The sequence below is a fragment of the Microcaecilia unicolor genome, chromosome 2, assembly GCF_901765095.1.
Source record: "Microcaecilia unicolor chromosome 2, aMicUni1.1, whole genome shotgun sequence".
Taxonomy (NCBI): domain Eukaryota; kingdom Metazoa; phylum Chordata; class Amphibia; order Gymnophiona; family Siphonopidae; genus Microcaecilia; species Microcaecilia unicolor.
Window position 1 is genome coordinate 404,246,430 of NC_044032.1, and position 20,245 is coordinate 404,266,674.

At 46.3% G+C, this 20,245-nt stretch overlaps 1 protein-coding gene across 4 annotated transcripts in view; it reads left to right on the forward strand.

The window, feature by feature from the left end:
• USO1 (USO1 vesicle transport factor) overlaps window positions 1–20,245 on the forward strand; it is a 193,036-nt gene that overhangs the window by 96,312 nt on the left and 76,479 nt on the right. For all 4 annotated transcript variants that reach the window (XM_030190659.1, XM_030190661.1, XM_030190660.1 and 1 more), the window contains 2 exons: window positions 17,892–18,046; window positions 18,170–18,375. In XM_030190659.1, coding sequence (XP_030046519.1) covers window positions 17,892–18,046; window positions 18,170–18,375 — 361 coding nt within the window. The remainder of the gene's footprint in view (window positions 1–17,891; window positions 18,047–18,169; window positions 18,376–20,245) is intronic.

Consider the following 20,245-nt stretch of genomic DNA (forward strand, 5'->3'; position numbering starts at 1 on the left):
GTAAGGGAGGCAGGATCAGGGTGTGGAGGCTGCAGAGCTGCAGTTTTTAGAGTGCTGTGGTGTTAAAGGCGCTGGTGGACAGCTGATGCTTCTCGCAGTGGCTGTTTGGGTCCTTGGGGTGCATGCACAGTCTGGCACGCATGCGCAGATGGCATGAAGGGCAGTGAGGAGCAGTAGAGGCGGTTGGCCTGCCCTGTTTGATTGTGTTTGCACATGTGGAGAAGCATGGGGAATCAGGCCTGAAGGGAGCTGGCCTGATTCAAAGAGCTATGCCAATTTCCAGTGAGGGACCACAGCTGCAGGTATGTTGTTGGATGCGGGGGGCAGAGCTCTGTAGAGCCTCCCTGGAGGTCTTTTTTGTTGGTAGCAGTGTGGCCCAGAATGGCTGTATGCAAGATCGGAAGCAATGAAGTGTCAGGCTCAAGAGCTGCAGGCTCGAGGGCAGAGCCGTACAACCAAAGGTGGGACATTGCTTGATGAGCAACCATTATAATTCTGAGAGGAATGTTCTGATCTCTATATCCCTATAAGAAGTTTGTAAACCACTTAGAAAATGAAAAGGCGTTAGTGGGATATAAGCCCTAATGTAATGATGTCTGAGGAGCTGAAACTTGTAATCTGTCATGCTTAATAAGAAAATGACAACAGTTTTTATTGAAACTGTAATAATATGTGTGATTGTGAGGCGTTCTAATATGTACTCAGATATTGAGGAATAAATTATTTTGTACAGCAGGGGTTAGAAACTGAAGAATGCCAGTGTGAGATTGCAAAGTCTTTTGAATTGCTTTCGGAAGGCTAGTTTAGGACTATTAAATTAGTTTTTCTTTTTGGGTAGATAGGGAATATTTGAACACCCACTTAGGGAAATAGTTTTCTCTCCATTGGTTTTGTAAAGACAAACCAGTAGGTTTGAAGAGAGAGTCTAGAACTGACCTGTGACATTTTCCTGGAAGTGCATGAAGAACCGGCCAATGACAAGAATATTTATTTATCTCTATGAAGCGATTCACTCAAGGTGGTATACAGCAGGTACAGTTTAACATAAAACTTACAATTTTGTTAATAGCGTAACAACAGTAAAATAACCAAGAATAAATATAAATACAGTAAATGAGGTAAACTTGAAAACGGTAAATTGAAATCTAATAATAGAACTACTGTGAAACATTATGAAAAATATACATATTTAATAGCACTGGAATTCAAATACCAGAGATATTAATGTTAGTATGCTAATTAATTATACACCTAATAAGCATTCATTAGAACATTCAACTAAAATAGATGTGATGCTAATGATTTTCTACAATACTGCTTACCATATTTCTGAGGGGACCAAGTGCAGATATATGATGGAAACAAGATGCGTGGTACAGCACCGTTCAAGAGAGCATTACAATAATCAAGTTTGCTGATTACCAAAGGAGTGAACCAATACTTGAAGTGCTCCCTGGATAAATACATGTCTTACTGAGTGGATCATTCGCAGTCTGTAAAAGCAAGAGCATATAATGTTGGATATTTGTGGCCTGAATTTTAATTGTTGATCCAAGATGGCACTCAAAACTTTAGTGGTTGGTCTAGGGGAGATTGTGGATCTTGCAGAAGAGATTATAGGTTAGAGATTACCTTTCTAAGAGAATATAACGCCTTGTGTCTTATCAGGGTTGAGTTTAATCTGTGTGGTGCCAGCCAGTCAGCAATCAGATCAGATATGGGTTTAGGAAGGCTCATAGTACTGAATCTTCACTATTGTCTGCTATAGATGTACTTAGACTTTGATTGGATCAAACTCAGAATTTTTTTATTTTTTTAAATATTTCATTTGCTTTTGTCATCAAATAATGGTTGACAAGTTTCAAATGTCTGGCATGCACGATGCAGTCCTTGATTGATTTCAAGCTTTTTAACTGGGGAAAATGCAACAGATAAAGTTAGGTAGTAAGATTTTTTTCAACTATTTCTTTAAGTGCATTTGTGCCACAAGGTACTTACTGCAGTTTTGTTTAATTTTCTGTTTGGTACCACTATGTTGGACTGGATGCATATTACAGAGTATATGCTGATGATATCTAGTTGTTTATCCCATTTGACTCTTCTTTTTTTTTTTTGATGAAGCAATATGTAGATAATGTGAGATCTTTACACAAATTGCCAGTTGACTGCATAATAACAAACTTCCCTTAAATGTAGCCAAAACAGAAATTTTGCTTGTAAGTCAACATTTTTCTTTTATCAGAAGATTTATAACTATAATATCTATATACTAAATTGTCTGGATTATAAGCCACATTAAACCTGAACTCTGTTTGGGATAATGGATACAAATGTCATTATTTAAATTTAAATAAAATAAGTTGTGATTCTATCCCACCAAAGCCTATTCAGATTAGTCTTCATAATCAAGTTATTATTGTCTCTCAGCAACAGGAGTGTCACAAGCTGCAAGCACACTCTGTTCAACATACCCCTCAAGCACTTTCTTCCTGCCCACTAGTGACTTGCTGGCAAGGAAAGCTGATGGACGGAGCACAGATTTTGTGCTCCAGCTTCCATTGTGCCCTATGCAGACACATCAGCCACACATGGCTAGCTATAGCTCTTCCCAGCAGGTTCGCTATCTTGGAATTGCATTCTTTGAAACATCATATTCAGACAATAGTAAAATATTGTTTGTTTTTTGTTTTTTTTTCAAATTGCATTTGATAAGAAAATTAAAACTGAGTATATGAAAGAGGCTTTAGAACAGTATTACCAAGAGGGGCATAATCAAAAGGGGCGCCCAAGTTTTCCTGAAGACGTCCTTGCAGGACGTCCTGGTGAAGGGGCGGGGAAACCCGTATTATCAAAACAAGATGGGCGTTCATCTTTCATTTCGATAATAGGGTCGGGGACGCCCAAATCGTGAAATTTAGGTCGACCTTAGAGATGGTCGTCCCTGATTTTTGGCGATAATGGAAACCGAGGACGCCCATCTCAGAAACGACCAAATGCAAGCCATTTGTCATGGGAGGGGCCAGCATTCATAGTGTACTGGTCCCCCTGACATGCCGAGACACCAACTGGGCACCCTAGGGGGCACTGCAGTGGACTTCAGAAATTGCTCCCAGGTGCATAGCTCCCTTACCTTGTATGCTGAGCCCCCCAACCCACTCCCCACAACTGTACACCACTACCATAGCCCTAAGGGGTGAAGGGGGCACCTATATGTGGGTACAGTGGGTTTGTGGTAGGTTTTGAAGGGCTCACATTTACCACCACAAGTGTAACAGGTGGGGGGGGGGGGGGGGGATGGGCCTGGGTCCGCCTGTCTGAAGTGCACTGCACCCAGTAAAACTGCTCCAGGGACCTGCATACTGCTGTCATGGAGCTGGGTATGATATTTGAGGCTGGCATAGAGGCTGGAAAATATTTAAAAAAACATTTTTTTGAGGGTGGGAGATGGTTAGTGACCACTGGGGGAGTAAGGGGAGGTCATCCCCGATTCCCTCCAGTGGTCATCTGGTCATTTAGGGCACGTTTTTGTGGCTTGGTCGTAAGAAAAAAAGGACCAGGTAAAGTCGTTCAAGTGTTCGTCAGGGACGCCCTTCTTTTTTCCATTATGGGTCGAGCACACCCATGTGTTAGGCACGCCTCAGTTCCGCCTTCACTACGCCTCCAACACGCCCCCATGAACTTTGGTCATCCCTGTGACGGAAAGCAGTTGATGATGCCCAAAATCGGCTTTCGATTATGCCGATTTGGGCGACCCTGTGAGAAGGACGCCCATCTTGCGATTTGTGTAGAAAGATGGGCGTCCTCTTTCAAAAATAGGCCTGCAAGTGTTAAAACTTGATTACTATAATTCACTACTTTTAGACCTCTGCTCGATAACAATTAAATCTTCACAGGTACTGCAAAATACAGCAGCAGTTCGCTTGGTTTCTGGTGTTTCACAATTCCAGCATATCACGCCTGTATTAGAGTTGCATTGGTTATCTATTGCAAAAGAGTATGTTTTAAGAATCTTTTATTGATACAACAGGTACTGAAACAGCATGCATCACATAATTTGTCAGAGGTAGGTACTGAGGCCCAGTTGCATCAACCGTACGTAAAAAAAATCTAAAACGTTAGTTACCAAATGTAAAAAAACGAAGAATGCACGAAGGATAGGGAATGCAAATGAGCTGTTCGTTGCAGCTCACTTGCATTCACTAACCCTTCGGTAAAAATGTCCATAATTGGCCCGTAAGGCATGCGCAGAGCAGCCAAGCGTTATGCTGGCTGCTCTGCGCATGTCCCAAAACGTCAAAACAAAACAAAAAAAACCCCAAACACGTGTGTTTCGGGAGGGGGCAAAGGCGCTCGTCAGGAGCGTCCTTTATGAGCGTCCTTGCCCCCCTCCCCCACCGCCTGAGGTCGCCGCTGCTTCCCGCTTGCCAAAAATCCAAAGTTTTAGCTGCCCCGGCTCGCCCCTCCCTTCCTCTCCTTTTTCTTCCCAGATCCGCCTCCCGTTATTGTCCGCCCTGTGCCCCGCCTCCACCGCCCTCCCTGAAGTCGTCGCTGCCGTTCCCCCCTCCACCGGTGCCCCCCTCCTTGTTACCGGGCCATGCAGCGCCTCTCACCTCTGTGTGAGGGCACTGCACGGGGAAGAACAGCTGATCGTCTCCTCTGCAGTCTCCGACGTCCCTCCTCCCTCCTGGGCCCGCCCTCGTCTGGTTAGGTCAGAGGAGGACGGGCCCAGGAGGGAGGAGGGACGTCGGAGACTGCAGAGGAGACGATCAGCTGTTCTTCCCCATGCAGCGCCCTCACACAAAGGTGAGAGGCGCTGCACGGCCCGGTAACAAGGAGGGGGGCACCGGTGGAGGGGGGGAACGGCGGTGACGACTTCAGGGAGGGCGGCGGGGGCGGGGCACAGGGCGGAGAATAGCGGGAGGCAGAACTGGGAAGAAAGAGAAGAGAGGAAGGGAGGGGCGAGCCGGGGCACCTTAAACTTTGGATTTTTGGCAAGTGGGGAGCAGTGGTGACCTCGGGGGGGGGGGGGGGGCAAGGACGCTCATAAAGGATGCTGCTGACGAGCGCCTTTGCCCCATCCCGATTGTTTTTTTTTTCCCCCTTTTTTTTTTAAATGCAGGGGGAGCAGGGAGCAGCAGGGACCTCGGGCGTCAATAAAGGACGCTCCTGACGCCCGTTTTTTCCCCTCTCCCTCCCGATTTTTTTTTTTCATTACATTTTGGCAGCTGGGCAGCTCTAACGAGAGGTACAGACCTCTGTTAGATTTCCTGCGTTAAGGCAATCGGACATTGTTAGTGCATCTTGTTACAATGGGGTTTGTACACGAATTGCTCATCTGCATTCCGTTTTTGTTAGCTGCTATCTACGTCAGAAAAAGGCCTTTAATGCATGTCACGGTTTAAAACTTGTCGTAAAAGGGTTGTTAAAGTTTAGTGCATCTGGGCCTGAGTGTTTATCAACCAAGTTGAGCATTGAGATCTTATGGTGCTCTTTTCTTAGTTACTCCATCAATTAAGATTCATCGAGAAGTAGGGGTTTTTTGGATTGCAGTACGAGAAAGATGGAATTGTCTCCCTGGATACTGAAGGCAGACATCTGATGCATCTGCCCTTAAGAAACAACTTAAGACTATTTTATGCAGGCTTATGGACTAGGTAGTTAATATAATACATTTCAACTGTTTACGCTCTGCAGCAGAGTGGGTGGGTTGCCAGATGTAACTATATATAGGATAGAGAATATATAGATAAAATAATTTGTGCTGTATTTCTGTCTGAAGAATGTTTTATGATTACGTACATTTAATAGCCCTGAAAAGGAAGAAAAGAACAGGTAAGTGACTGAGTTCTTAAAAGTGTGCACACAAAAAGAATGGAATACAAAGAAAAAGAAATATAGATAGGAGAAGGAGACAGAGAGAGAGAACAAAAGTTCGAAAAGACTACAATGTTGCAGTATCGTCTAGAGTCTGAAGGCTCGTAATATAATACAAAATATGCAGTGACTCTAGGAAACAAATTTCAAAAAGATGTGCTTAGAAGTGGAGAAAACCTTCAGAAACCTGGGACAGACAGTCGCAGGTTTAGAGCGAGGTTAGTGACATCAAAAGTAACACCCGCCCAGATTCTATCATTGGGTATAAAAACTCCACTGTTTACTTATTGGAATTTTTTCAAGGTTTTATCAAACATTTTAACTTTGTCTAAAGGTATGATTCTTGATTGCTAAACTGTTAAACTTCCAGCATTGCTTCGCTTAATAACAAAAGTAAAGCACTCTTATCCGACGGGGGCCACCTCCGTTTCACCCTAACATCAAGGCTTCCTCAGGAACAGAGCGTTAGATCATGATGCTGAGAATCTGCAAAAATAATTGGATTGAAAATTAAACTTAAGCAGAAAAGAATCAAAAAATACAGAAAGTGCACACTGGCACAGTCACACTTGGATCCGCTTACAGCTTAACGGAGCACCATGCATTTCAAAATGGCGTCTCAGCGTCATCTATGAGTCATCTGATATTTATAGAGTTCTAAATTGACTTGCATTCATAATTGACTGATTAGCTAGTAAAAATTGGCTGATTAGCTAATAAAAAACATGCCAGTCAATAGAGCTGTTGAGGCCATTAGGTTCTAATGAATCTAAATCAAATATCCACCGAGCCTCTCATCTCTGCAATTTTAACTTACGATCACCACCTCTGTTTGATGCATCAATTCTATCAATTACATAGCATTGAAGATCTTCAAATTTATGGTTTTTCTCAATGCAATGTTCTACCATGGGCTCTTTGACAGCTTGTCTACAAATGTTTGATCGATGTTCCAATATTCTGACTTTTAGCATTCTAGTGGTCATTCCCACATATGATTTCTCACAGGGACAGCTGACTACATAGACGACGTAATCTGACAAGCAGTTAGTGAAGTGGCGCAGGGCATGATGTTTTTTTGTCTTTGGATTGTATATTTGTTTGACTTGTTTAGTAATAGAGCAAATTGGACAAAGGCCACATTTAAAGTGACCATACAGTCGTTTTGCATCTTGTTTTCTCACAGTTCTAAGGTCTGCCGGACTGATCATTTCTTTCATATTGTTGCACCTTGCATATGCAATACGTAAATTGACATTCTTGAAGGCAGGGATCGATTGTATGATTTCCCATCTATTTCTAATTAGTCTAGCTAGATGTGGACTAGCCTCGTTATATTGCATGACCATAGTGAACATCTCTTCATTGTCCTTATCTTTAGTAGTGGTGGACAGAAGTAACTCTCTGCTGTTAAATTTGGCTCTACGATAGGCTTTTTTAAGTATGGTTCTAGAATAGCCTCTATCAGCCAAATCATCAATTAAATTCTTTGCTTGTTGTTTGAAAGTAGAAAAGTTTGTGCAGATGCGTCTCAGTCTCAACATTTGAGATAAATGGTTTAAGTAAATATTATGTATACTTATCTGATATTCTTGATGTTCTGGAAGAAAAGATGTTTGATCTTACAACTCTGTAATTAGACCAAATATATAAATTTATCTACTAGTTTTGGAATTCAACTGAATTATTTGATATCTCATGATTAATAGTAAATTAAAATATATTTTTTATTGTTAAACTCCCTGGTTTGTTGTAGAGTTTATTTGAGGACATTGCGCGACAAATTTTGTAACTGTGTAATACATTATTCTCCGAGGACAAGCAGGCTGCTTGTTCCCACTGATGGGTGACGTCCACGGCAGCCCCTCCAATCGGAATCTTCCTAGCAAAGTCCTTTGCTAGCCCTCGCGCGCCCGCGCGGCCGTCATCCTGCCCGAAACCGGCTCGAGCCGGCCAGTCTTCTTTCGTCCGCACTCGGTACGGCTGTGTTTTTGTCGTGTCGAGCCCCGGAGAGTCGACCTCGCGCGTCCGTTTTAAAATAGACATGTTTTTTTCTTCGGAAAGTTCTAGTTTTGTTCGGGAAGTGCTCCGGAAACCCCCTTGGGTTTTGTTTGCCCCTTCCCGTGTTTCCAGTTTTTGCCCCGGTAAGTTTTCTTTCGTCGTCGGGGTAGGCCTCTTTTCGGCCTCGGTCGAGATTTTTCTCCCTTAAAGTTTTGGTGCTCCAAATTCATCATTTCGGTTTTTGATTTCGCCGGCGTGATTTTTCCGCCCATGACATCGAAGCCTTCCAGCGGCTTCAAGAAGTGCACCCAGTGCGCCCGGGTAATCTCGCTCACTGATAGGCACTCTTCGTGTCTTCAGTGTCTGGGGGCCGAGCACCGTCCTCAGAACTGTAGTCTGTGTTCCCTGTTACAAAGGCGGACTCAGGTAGCGAGATTGGCCCAGTGGAACGTTTTGTTCTCGGGCTCTTCGTCGGCATCGGCACCGGGGTCATCGTGTGCATCGACGTCATCAGCGTCCAGACCTTCATCCTTGGCCGCCAGTGCATCGAGTGCATCGAGGCATCGGCCCTCTGCATCGGCGCCGAGACATCAGATAGCTGCATCGACGTCGGTGGTACCGGGACCTCGTCTCCTGATGTCGTCGGACGGTGGTGCATCGGGTGGAGTGCAGGTGAGGGCTGTCCATTCCCCTGCTGGTGGCGGTGAGCCTTCAGGTGGGTCTCCCCCTACCCTGAGGGCTCCTGCGGTACAGCCCCCCCGGGATCGACCTGCTTCGACCTCGGCCCTGAGGAAGCGACGGATGGATTCTACGTCCTCCTCGTCGGTGCCGGGGAGCTCCGGTGACATGCTTCGGAAGAAGTCGAAGAAGCATCGACACCGGTCTCCTCCCCGCGTCGGCACCGAGAGCTCTGGGTCGCCGAGGGAGTCGGCACCCAGCAGGCATCGGCACCGAGAGGACCGCTCACCCTCTGTTCAGGAGGTGTCGATGCGCTCCACTCTGGACAGCCCGGAACAGCCTCCACGCCCGGAACAGGTTCTGACGTCGACGCCTGCATCGACCTCTATGCCTTTCTCTGCAGCCGCTCTGAACGAGAGCCTCCGGGCCGTTCTCCCAGAGATTCTGGAGAGGTGTTGCGCCCTACCCCTCCGGTACCGGCGGTGCTTGCGCCTCCGCTACCGTCGAGCGTGGCGCCGGCTGGCCCATCGCCCGGGTGAGGTCCCCGACGTCGGTACCGCGTGCGGTGCCGACTGCGGCCACCTCCCAGGAGGGCTCCCCGACTACGTCGGCGGAGGGAGCTTCGCCGATGCGGGCAAGGGAGTCTACCTCTCGACGCCCCCATCGGGGACGTGGCTCCACGGAGTCGAGCCGGGTGAGGTTGCAGACACAGGTCCGTGAACTTGTGTCTGACACCGAGGGTGAGGCCTCGTGGGAAGAAGAAGAAGACCCCAGATATTTCTCTGACGAGGAGTCTGAGGGTCTTCCTTCTGATCCCACTCCCTCTCCTGAAAGACAGCTTTCTCCTCCCGAGAGTCTGTCTTTTGCTTCCTTTGTCCGGGAGATGTCTACGGCCATCCCCTTCCCGGTGGTTGTGGAGGACGAGCCCAGGGCTGAAATGTTTGAGCTCCTGGACTATCCTTCTCCACCTAAGGAAGCGTCCACTGTTCCCTTGCACCATGTCCTGAAAAAGACATTGCTTGCGAACTGGACCAAGCCACTAAGTAACCCCCACATCCCCAAGAAGATCGAGTCCCAGTACCGGATCCATGGGGACCCAGAGCTGATGCGCACTCAGTTGCCTCATGATTCTGGAGTTGTGGATCTGGCCCTAAAGAAGGCTAAGAGTTCTAGGGAGCATGCTTCGGCGCCCCCGGGCAAAGACTCTAGAACCTTAGACTCCTTTGGGAGGAAGGCCTACCATTCCTCTATGCTCGTGGCCAAAATCCAGTCTTACCAGCTCTACACGAGCATACACATGCGGAACAATGTGCAGCAGTTGGCGGGCTTGGTTGATGCTCTCCCCCCTGAGCAAGCCAAGCCTTTTCAGGAGGTGGTCAGGCAGCTGAAGGCGTGCAGAAAATTCCTGGCCAGAGGGGTGTATGACACCTTTGATGTTGCGTCCAGGGCCGCTGCTCAAGGTGTGGTGATGCGCAGGCTCTCATGGTTGCGTGCCTCCGACCTGGAAAATAGACTCCAGCAGCGGATTGCGGACTCGCCTTGCCATGCGGACAATATTTTTGGAGAGAAAGTCGAGCAGGTGGTAGAGCATCTCCACCAGCGGGATACCGCATTCGACAAGTTCTCCCGCCGGCAGCCTTCAGCTTCTACCTCTACAGGTAGAAGATTTTTGGGGGGAAGGAGGACTGTTCCCTATTCTTCTGGCAAGCGTAGGTACAACCCTCCTTCTCGACAGCCTGCGGCCCAGGCTAAGGCCCAGCGCGCTCGCTCTCGTCAGCAGCGTGCGCCTCAGCAAGGCCCCGCGGCTCCCCAGCAAAAGCAAGGGGCGAGCTTTTGACTGGCTCCAGCAGAGCATAGCCGACATCCAAGTGTCAGTGCCGGGCGACCTGCCGGTCGGGGGGAGGTTGAAAGCTTTTCACCAAAGGTGGCCTCTCATAACCTCCGATCAGTGGGTTCTGCAAATAGTCCGGCAAGGATACACCCTCAATTTGGCCTCAAAACCTCCAAATTGTCCACCGGGAGCTCAATCCTACAGCTTCCAGCACAAGCAGGTACTTGCAGAGGAACTCTCCGCCCTTCTCAGCGCCAATGCGGTCGAGCCCGTGCCATCCGGGCAAGAAGGGCTGGGATTCTATTCCAGGTACTTCCTTGTGGAAAAGAAAACGGGGGATGCGTCCCATCCTAGACCTAAGGGCCCTGAACAAATATCTCGTAAAAGAAAAGTTCAGGATGCTTTCCCTGGGCACCCTTCTCCCCATGATTCAGCAAACGATTGGCTATGCTCTCTGGACTTGAAGGATGCCTACACACACATCCCGATACTGCCAGCTCACAGACAGTATCTGCGATTTCAGCTGGGCACACGCCACTTCCAGTACTGTGTGCTACCCTTTGGGCTCGCCTCTGCGCCCAGGGTGTTCACAAAGTGCCTAGCTGTGGTAGCAGCGGCACTTCGCAGGCTGGGGGTGCACGTGTTCCCGTATCTCGACGATTGGCTGGTGAAGAACACATCCGAGGCAGGAGCCCTGCAGTCCATGCAGATGACTATTCGCCTCCTGGAGCTACTGGAGTTTGTGATAAATTATCCAAAGTCCCATCTTCTCCCAGTGCAGAAACTCGAATTCATAGGAGCTCTGCTGGATTCTCGGACGGCTCGCGCCTATCTCCCAGAGACGAGGGCCAGCAACTTGTTGTCCCTCGTCTCGCGGGTGCGAGCGTCCCAGCAGATCACAGCTCGGCAGATGTTGAGATTGCTGGGCCACATGGCCTCCACAGTTCATGTGACTCCCATGGCCCGTCTTCACATGAGATCTGCTCAATGGACCCTAGCCTCCCAGTGGTATCAGGCTGCTGGGGGTCTAGAAGACGTGATCCACCTGTCCACGAATTTTCTCGAATCCCTGTATTGGTGAACAATCTGGTCCAATTTGACTCTGGGACGTCCTTTCCAAATTCCTCAGCCACAAAAAGTGCTGACAACGGATGCGTCTCTCCTGGGATGGGGAGCTCATGTCGATGGGCTTCACACCCAAGGAAGCTGGTCCCTCCAGGAACGCGGTCTACAGATCAATCTCCTAGAGTTGCGAGCGATCTGGAACGCTCTGAAGGCTTTCAGAGATCGGCTGTCCCATCAATTATCCAAATTCAGACAGACAACCAGGTTGCCATGTACTATGTCAACAAGCAGGGGGGCACCGGATCTCGCCCCCTGTGTCAGGAAGCCGTCAGCATGTGGCTCTGGGCTCGCCGTCTCGGCATGGTGCTCCAAGCCACATATCTGGCAGGCGTAAACAACAGTCTGGCCGACAGACTGAGCCGGATTATGCAACCTCACGAGTGGTCGCTCATCTCCCGAGTGGTGCGCCAGATCTTCCAAGCGTGGGGCACCCCCTTGGTGGATCTCTTCGCATCTCGAGTGAACCACAAAGTCCCTCAGTTCTGTTCCAGGCTTCAGGCCCCCGGCAGACTGGCATCGGATGCCTTCCTCCTGGATTGGGGGGAGGGCCTGCTGTATGCTTATCCTCCCATTCCTCTGGTGGGGAAGACTTTGTTGAAACTCAAGCAAGACCGAGGCACCATGATTCTGATTGCTCCTTTTTGGCCGCGTCAGATCTGGTTCCCTCTTCTTCTGGAGTTATCCTCCGAAGAACCGTGGAGATTGGAGTGTTTTCCGACCCTCATCACGCAGGACGAAGGGGCTCTTCTGCATCCAGCCTCCGGTCCCTGGCTCTCACGGCCTGGATGTTGAGAGCGTAGACTTTGCCTCTTTGGGTCTGTCAGAGGGTGTCTCCCGCGTCTTGCTTGCTTCCAGGAAAGATTCCACTAAGAGGAGTTACTTCTTTCTATGGAGGAGGTTTGCCGTCTGGTGTGACAGCAAGGCCCTAGCTCCTCGCTCTTGTCCTACACAGACCCTGCTTGAATACCTTCTGCACTTGTCTGAGTCTGGTCTCAAGACCAACTCTGTAAGAGCAAAGGTCGTGTCGGAGTTCCATCTGAACCAGTCAATTGTCTTGCCAACATTCTTTCCCCGTCCTCATTCCTGCCCTGCTGAACGTCAGCTGCACACATTGGACTGCAAGAGAGCATTGGCCTTCTATCTGGAACGGACACAGCCCCACAGACAGTCCGCCCAATTGTTTGTTTCTTTTGATCCCAATAGGAGGGAGTGGCTGTAGGGAAACGCACCATATCCAATTGGCTAGCAGATTGCATTTCCTTCACTTACGCCCAGGCGGGGCTGGCTCTTGAGGGTCATGTCACGGCTCATAATGTTAGAGCCATGGCTGCGTCGGTAGCCCACTTGAAGTCAGCCTCCATTGAAGAAATTTGCAAAGCTGCGACGTGGTCATCTGTCCACACATTCACATCTCATTACTGCCTGCAGCAGGATACCCGACGCGACAGTCGGTTCGGGCAGTCAGTTCTTCAGAACCTGTTTGGGCTTTAGGATCCAACTCCACCCCCCGAGGGCCCTGTTTGTTCTGTTCCAGGCTGCACTCTCAGTTAGTTGGTAAATTTTTTAGGTCAATCTCAGTTATGTCCTCGCCGTTGCGAGGCCCAATTGACCATGGTTGTTGTTTTGAGTGAGCCTGGGGGCTAGGGATACCCCATCAGTGGGAACAAGCAGCCTGCTTGTCCTCGGAGAAAGCGAATGCTACATACCTGTAGAAGGTATTCTCCGAGGACAGCAGGCTGATTGTTCTCACAAACCCGCCCGCCTCCCCTTTGGAGTTGAGTCTTCCCTTGTTTCTCTTTTGCTACAATACGAGACTGGCCGGCTCGAGCCGGTTTCGGGCGGGAAGACGGCCGCGCATGCGCGGTGCGCGCGAGGGCTAGCAAAGGACTTTGCTAGGAAGATTCCGATTGGAGGGGCTGCCGTGGACGTCACCCATCAGTGGGAACAATCAGCCTGCTGTCCTCGGAGAATACCTTCTACAGGTATGTAGCATTCGCTCTCTGCCCCCAGGGGACTTACAGTAACATCCCTTTGGCTGTGTTGCTTGGTCCTGGCTGTGGACTTTCCTCCTCTGTGCCTATCTGATTACCCTCTTCAAATTCTATAGCATTTTTCCATCTTTTCTGCCCTGCTACACATACTTCTGTATTCATTTGTTTCTCAATTAAATGGATGCTTGGCTTATAAGATATATCATAGGCAGAAGGGCCTTGAAGGAGAAATATGTGCAGACCATGGCATAGATTTCATTTGTCCCTTTGAGGCCAGTTTACTCTTTAAATGTTTCAATTCTTCCTTAACCTCTTCCAATTGTTAATTAACATATAAAAAGGAATTAGTAGCCTGCACTATTTGAGTGTATTGCATAGATATTTATTTATTTGTGACATTTTATATCCCACATCCCAAACAAGTTTGTGTTCAGTGTGGCTTACAATAAACAGTATAGGATACATAACAAAGAATAATGCATAAGAAAGTAATTTGTTGTAAGAATCCAATTTTACAATACAATATCATAAACATACTGGGATAGCTATGGATGTTTAACATTTAGAAAATCTATTATGAATGAGAAATTGTACATGAAGCAAAGAGAAGGTTAATGGTAACTAGAGTAGTAACCAATTCAGGTAATATTGTTTGAGATATGGTTGTTCTTTGTGAGGGTTTGTTTGAATAGGAACGATTTGAGGATTTTGCAGAATCTAATATATTCCTGTATATTTCTTATTTTGGGTGGTAAGGAGCTCCATCATTTGGTTCCCGGTAAGTAAAGTCTGCTTAGTGGACAGTTTTGTAGATTGCTTTTTTGCAATTTGGGAGGTGTAGTCTGAGATGATTTCTTGCCTCATATTTAGTGTTTCTTTGAGGTAAGTTTATTAATGGTACCATATAGTCTGGAGCTTTGCCATTTAGTATTTGCAAGATAAAGGTGCATAATTTGAAGGTAATTCTCGCTTTGATGGGAAGCCAGTGTAATTTGATTAATAAAGGGGAGGCACTTTCAAAACGAGAGATTTTATATATGAACCTGGCTGCAGTGTTCTGAGCTGTTTGGAGTTTTTTCAACAGGTATTCCTTACAGCCAGCATATATGGATATTTATATATGGATATAGATATGCAAATTTGTACTTCTTCTAGGTACCTGTTCAGTTGTGTATACTGAGTGGCCAGTTCAGTATTTTCCTGTTTCATGCTAATGAGCCTCCTACACATGCATTGGATGAAAAAACATTTTCTTGTATTTGTTTTCTTTTTGAATATTTGGTGATGGCTTACCATTTGTTTTTGGATGTCATACCATGAGCCCTCTGGGAACTCGCCCTCATACGAGCTGCACAGTTTCTTTCAGGTCTTTAAAAACAAATGTGTCCATGTTTGAGGCTGCAGAAAACTGTAACTGGTACAGGGACCTGACATTTATTTTTTTTGAACTACCTATATGTGCATCCTTGGATTTAGAAATGCTTTCTTTTATGAAGAAAAGAGACTGTAGTGGTAGGTAGACAAGTGTAAGTTAAGTGTGTTCTGCAAGAGTACTGGTATAAAAACGTATGTCTATGACTTACATCTTGAGCAAAAAGGATACCACCTGTAAAAGGGCAGAAATATAGAATTTCTTTGAACCCCCCCCCCCCCCCCCGGACAGTGACTTGGGGGCTGGAGGTTGCATCTGTTAGGGAGGATGGGGGAGCCTGCTAGTTTGCTTATGCATTCTGGTCAGGTGGTAGACAATAAGCCCAAGGAGGTTTAATAATAGGAGACGTCATGAGTCTATCTGGCCCATTATCTAGGCTGAAGGCAGTGGGTGGAGCTTGCCACCATATTGGTCACTTGAAAAATCACAAATCTTTACAGAGAGAATATAACGTAACTTCACAAAAAATACTCTTTGAAATATTCTTTTATGCTTTACAGGACATAATAGGGCAAATTCTGCCATATTAAACAAAACAATATTCTAGCAAAGAAATATTTATATATAATATGGAATCACTCATTGTGTCACTACACTTGTGTAGTGCATGTACATCAGATGAGCAAAATAGAGCTAAAACTACTACTTTTGCTTAAAGTGTTCACACATCCTCGTAATTCCACTTGTGAACATATATCTTAAAAAATAATACAGTGTAAAGATCTCATATCTACTATAATAAAACTCACCCTCAACGTTCTGAAGACAACGTTCTGAAGTCACTCAGTCACTCACTGAAGGGTTCATGGATTCATGGTGGTGAAGCCACAACACTGACCATGTCTCTCTGCCCCGCCCTCGCATGACGGACCAATCAGAAAAAACACCCTCAACATTCTGAAACACAAAGGACCATCGCAACACCGTTCCCAGGCAACACTAGGCAACGTAAGACGGACCAATCAGAGGAAACTATGTGACAATAAGGGAGGAGCATTCCCCAGCAGAGAATGGCTCATTATCTGTGCAGCACGGAGAGCACAGAACCACCGCTGGAACGAGAGAAGAATGTTCCTGCTGTGGGTATGTGCAAAAATAGACCGGGGGGAGGGGGAGAAATGTTTAAATGCCTAATGCCAGTACTGAAGAGTGCCAGAGGGCCTATAGCACAGACTATATTTGGGATCGCTTGACATGGAGTCAGAGGAGCCGGAAAACAACATGCCCGTCACCATCTGGGACGTGGGCGAACAGGACAAGCTGCGGCCCAGCTGGAAGGATTACCCGCGACTCAGCCAGCTGCAAATAGCGACCAAGGAAGGGGGAGGAGTACTCCTTACCTGCCTAGGAATCGCTGGAGACTGGCTGCCAAACTAACAAAACAACCGCACACCGATGCACCACCTCCATCATTCGAAGGCATCCACTCTTTCTTCAACAGAAATGCAAACTAATAATACAAAACAAACAAAGAATACATGATTTCTCAGGCGGCTGCAGGTAACTCCCCACCCCCTTCCTCTTTCCCTTTTGCCGAAGCGGCCAAGGGCGTGCCCAACCATCCCCAGCCTCAGGCAAGCTGTCTCCCACCTCGGGGATTCCCCGAGCACCCGGAAAAAGACGGCGCTGATTCCTGCAGCGCATAAATGTTCCAGCATTCCCCTGCAGCCGGCCTGAAATGGACCAAACATACCGGATCACCCCCCGACGGCCCGAGACCGTGCTCTTCTCCCTTCCGCAAACTTAAAACAACCATCCCCGTCCTCAGGCAAGCCGTCACCCACCTCCAGGATGCCCAGAACCCCAACCCAATGGAAAAAGATGGCGCTGCTTCCAACAGCACATTTCTTTTCCAGCATTCCCCTACAGCAGCTCTGAAACGGCCAAAAATACCGACAGACAAAGAACGTGCTCCTCTACCTTCCACCCATCTAAAACAACACTGCTGCCTTAGCACAACACAAAAAAAAACCATGGAAAAAAAAAAACAACACTCAACAAAGGCTGACCCCCCTACAACCACATTTACATTTCACCAACAGAAAGACCCCCCTCCACAAACCTCCTTGACAGACAAAACCACACACACACACACACACACACAATACAACAGAAACACACCCTCAAAGCCACACACCAATCCAACCCACTTTGCCAGCACAGCACATCCCCCAACCCCAAGCAAAAAACAAACAAAAAAAGACACACATCAACCACCTGCACACACACCGCACCCTCACACACTCACACACACACACAAAATAACTCTGTGACACACACACACACACACACACACAAAATAACTCTGTGACACATAGAGGCATATTTTCAAAGCACTTTGGGAGGCTAAGAGGCATATTTTCAAAGCACTTAGCCTCCCAAAGTTCCATAGAAACCTATGGAACTTAGCCTCCCACAGTGCTTTGAAAATATGCCTCTAAGTTCCATAGGTTTCTATGGAACTTTGGGAGGCTAAGTGCTTTGAAAATGAGCCCGATACACACACACACAAAAAAACCCACATGCTGGCGCCCGTTTCATTGGTTTCGGAAACGGGCCTTTTTTACTAGCGTGTCCATAAAGCAAATATTGTGTTTCATACATGCCACAAAATAAGCATCCAAGAAACCAAGTAACCTCTTGTGAAATACATGTCATCAGTCACTTAGCTATGGCAATACCAGGTGGCCTGTTTCATATCACTTCTTCAGGAGCTATAATTGCAACCAAAAATCCAATTCATTCACTCACTCAGCGTCATCAGACTGCAAAATTCCAGCAGCAGATGTACAGATCAGTGGGACCCAAGCAGTCCAAACAGCACATTTAATACCTAATTGTTCATCCACTCTGATTAATGAGCGGACTGTGGTGAAATCTGTTGGTCCTGTGGTTAAACCTAAAGTGTGAGAGACTTCTTGACTTGATTTTTTTTTTGTATGTTTTGTTATTTGAACAGGCCTGCCATTGTAGTGCTATTGATGTCGATGGTGAATGAAAGACAACCATTTGTTCTGCGCTGTGCTGTCCTTTACTGCTTCCAGTGTTTCTTATATAGAAACCAAAAAGGGCAAGGGGAAATTGTAGCAACACTTCTTCCTTCAACCATTGATGGTAAAAACAGTTGCTTTTCTTTCTTTTTAGAAAGTTAGATTTTCATGTGTTTGAAAAAGATTTTTAAGCCTTTGAAAAAATGTATCTTTATTTTATTTATTTTTTTGCTCCTCCTTTCTCCAGCAAATGCGGTCTCAGCTGGTCAGCTGCTCTGTGGAGGTCTCTTTTCCGTAGACTCCCTCTCAAACTGGTGTGCTGCTGTGGCTCTGGCCCATGCTTTGCAGGGGAATGCTACTCAGAAGGAGCAGCTGCTGAGAGTCCAACTCGCAACAAGCATCGGTAACCCACCTGTGTCTTTGCTCCAACAGTGTACCAACATTCTTTCACAGGTACAGAGTCCCGCTTTGATACCACTCTTGCTATTCTAGAGGTTTATCTAAAGCTGATCTGGACAACATTTAGACATAAGCACACAGGCTACAGCCTAGGGCTCTAAATTTAGAGGGCACTAAATACCCAGGCTACGGAGGGGCCTCCTTCCCTTTTCTTAAGAAGCGTGCACTTCAAAGGAGCACTACCATATTATTCTTACGTCCACCTCCTCCAATCTTTTCAGCTCTTGTCTGTGTGCACCAAGTTCTTAATTCCAGGCGCAAAGCTTATTTTTAACATTGAGCATTTGAGGGGGAGAAATACTTTTGGTGTATCTTGTGAAATAAAGGAGAGAGAGCCTGTAGATCAGGGGGCTCAAGTTCAGCCCTGAAGAGTTGCAAATAAGTCAGATTTCAGGATACCTGTAATAAATATGCATGAGCAAGATCAGCATACTTACTACCTATTTTGAATGCAGACTTCTCCGTGCATATTTATTAGGGCTGTCCTGAAAACCTGACCTCTTAGCGGCCCTCAAGAACTGAACTAGTTCAGTCCTACTGTAGATATTGAATCATGCGACACAATATAACCAAAGACCGTAACGGACATTACCTGACTCTTTTTTTCCCTTTCCCTCTCTAAGTTCCCCCCAACTGTTTCCTACCATACATATACCTCATTATACCACAATATCACTTTGTATTCATTCATACTATGTATTTGTTCAAACCATAACCTGCTAACGCTATTAACGGTTATGTGTAAGCCACATTGAGCCAATCAAAAGGTGGGAAAATGTGGATACAAATGTAACAAATAATAATGCTAAGTGTTACTGAAAGTGGTCTGAATAGGTGAATAGATGATGATTACTCATCAACATAAGCTGGTTAAGTAAGAACTGTATGTCCAAAATATAATTAGTTATATTTTGAAAAACAGGATATTTTTATTTGCAGTGATCATGTTGCAGGAATTGATGCATGAATTACCCCTATTGTTAGCAGAATCTGTGGTACTTCAGGAGTCAAACAGCACACACCAGAATGAGGAGAAATCTCTTTATTTGCCAGCAACAAAGTAGGACATCAGTTCTAGCTCTCTTCTTCCCTTTCTCAGCTCTCTGGATGTTATGGCTTCGTCTCAGCTGCTTCTCTTCTTCTGCTGTCTGTCTTCCTTCAGCTCTCTTTCTTCTGTCTGTTCCTTCTGACGTAAGCTGCTTCTGCTCCCACTTATATACCGTTCTATCTCCCTCCTAGCCCCCCTTACTCTCCAGATGGTAAAGAATAAATTAATTACCTTGTCTGAACCAATCATCTCTATACATATATTTCCAAAATATCAGTTACAAAGGTTTGAGATGTCCTAAACTGACCTATGACCTGGGGCCCCTCACATTAGACAATATGGCACCAGTCTCTTACATTTTATTATAATTAACTTAGGTTCATTGAGGGGCGAAGGGGCCAGTCTTACATTTTGCTATAATCCCAGTCATAGCTCAAACTGCTAACTGGACTCTGGCATTCATTAAGGGGTCAAGGGCCAGTCTTACTTAATAGCATACAGCTATAGTTTGTTATTTCTTTCAGAAAGCCCAGTCCTACATTTACCTATAATTAATCAAAGAGAAGAGAGTTGACTTCTCTTTCACCTAGCCAGGACTGCAGCTAACTCAAACCATATGCTGACCTTTTCAACTACAGTCTTACTTAGAAAGTCAGACAAAGAGTTGGACAGACATTAGATTTAAAAAGGTATTCTACATATTAACTACACAGAATACACATATTCTAAAATAAGCAAAATCAGTATTCCTTATAAGACATATTCTAAATATCAAGAACTTCTAAAATCTAACTATTTTCTTCTAAACAGTATTTC